The sequence below is a fragment of the Orycteropus afer genome, unplaced genomic scaffold, assembly GCF_000298275.1.
Source record: "Orycteropus afer afer isolate SDZICR_OR568_19922 unplaced genomic scaffold, OryAfe1.0 scaffold00292, whole genome shotgun sequence".
Classification (NCBI taxonomy): domain Eukaryota; kingdom Metazoa; phylum Chordata; class Mammalia; order Tubulidentata; family Orycteropodidae; genus Orycteropus; species Orycteropus afer.
Window position 1 is genome coordinate 1719596 of NW_006921879.1, and position 1788 is coordinate 1721383.

Consider the following 1788-nt stretch of genomic DNA (forward strand, 5'->3'; position numbering starts at 1 on the left):
CTGGTAGCACCTACATTATAGGAGCATAGAAACTGCCAACCCAAATAAGGCTTTTGGTTATTCATACAGTCTCAAGGATAATATCAGGCCAAAAATTAAAAAATGAAGGTCATTTATATAAAAAATCTTGGCCATAAATCAGACAATCAGCCCTATTTTCTATTTTCATACAGTACTTTGCACATGGCCTGAGGAATTCTGATTTGCAAGTAAGAAAGACCACTAATATATCTTATGTTAAAGGGCTGATATGCACTTGTTTGGTGCCTCATGTAGGAATGCAGAATATATCCAAAAAATATTTCCACTCTAAGGTGCTGCAGTTAATAAGAAAGATAAAAGAATCACTTCTTACTATTACAGACCGGTTTATGAAGAATCAAGTGGTAACTACTGAAACAAGCCACTAAATCTCTTTTATTCCTACACGGTAGGAACAGAATTTCAATAGATAAGAATTTAAAATAAAGCTTTTATCTCCCTTTATGCAATTTCCTCCAGTTATGCACGCAGAGATTCCTACATTTTCTATCCAACTGCTGTATTTGTGTTGATACGGAGGACTCTGAAAGAAACATGTCCTCTATTGGACTCTGGGAAAAACTTGATCACTTCACTCTTCTGTCTTAAACCTTGTCATTTGTTCACCATTGCCTTCAGCTGTTTCAAAACTTGGTACTAAATTTTTCTCTTCTTCTTGCCATTCCCTACTTCAAACTCCATGCTCTAGCTGTATTAAATTACTTTCAGTTTCCCAAAAGTGGTCTGATTTCTGCTCTTCCTAGATAACCTCTCTAGCTCGGGAGCGGGGTTATATCCCAAAGCCGCCACCAGGTACGCCTCTAGCCCTCAACATGCCATTATCCCACCTAGCTCCAGGGGGCGAGCGTTAGCCTTTCCGTCCGCCCAGGCTCGCTAGGCTTGACTCGCTGCCGCGAAGCGACACACGTCCTTACGGAAGTGACGCAAGTTCCGAGTCCAGCGGGGGCGGTGGGAGCGATGAGGGAACTGAGACTGTGGTAGCAGTTGTGTGAAGATGGAGGTAGGAATGTGAGCGCTAAGAAGGCTGGCGAGAAAACGCTGCCGACGGGGTTGAAGCAGAGGCGAGAAGCCTGGCAGAGAGGCGTCTGGTGGGGGAGGAGGGAGACAGCCGGGTTTGGGGTGTGTTGTCAGAAGGTTGGGGTCAGAATCCGTCGCTTCAAGCTAACCCCCTGCTCCCCCTAACTTATCCCCGCGGCTTTCTTTTGGTTTCCAGTTTCCCGGAGGAAATGACAATTACCTGACGATCACAGGGCCCTCTCACCCCTTCCTGTCAGGGGCCGAGGTGAGCAGAGCTGCTGACGCTGCGGGAGGAGGGTGGTGGGGAGGAGAGCGCGGACGCCTGGGACCGGGGCTGGGAACCATGGGCCGCGAATGGTGTTTAGAGAAAGGTGGCAGCTGGTTTGAGGACTGTCTAGGGTGGGTCCAGGGTACTGGTGTCATCAGAAAAAGCAGGACGTTGGAAAGAGGTAATCTATTTAAGTTGTTGTTGTTGTTGTTTGCCGTCGAGTCGGCCCCGACTCATAGCGACCCCTCCTTGGGTTTCCGTGGCAGTATCACTACGGAAGTAGGATAGGTACTGGGGACACAATAAAGAACAAGATCAAGTCCTTGCCCCCATGGAGCTTTCGTGCCAGAGGGAAAGATAGACTACAATCAACAAGCAAAACAATAAATAGACAAGATTATATACTGTGATTGGTGCCACAAGGACAAGAAGCAAGAAGTGATTGAGAATAAGGAGCAGAG

The 1788-nt window shown here is 46.9% G+C and overlaps 1 protein-coding gene across 1 annotated transcript in view; it reads left to right on the top strand.

Moving 5' to 3' along the window:
* The window catches only part of TOX4 (TOX high mobility group box family member 4), a 51493-nt gene that overhangs the window by 29823 nt on the left and 19882 nt on the right, over positions 1-1788 (top strand). The window contains exon 2 of the mRNA XM_042782352.1: positions 1256-1324. Within this exon, the coding sequence (XP_042638286.1) occupies positions 1256-1324 (69 nt within the window). The remainder of the gene's footprint in view (positions 1-1255; positions 1325-1788) is intronic.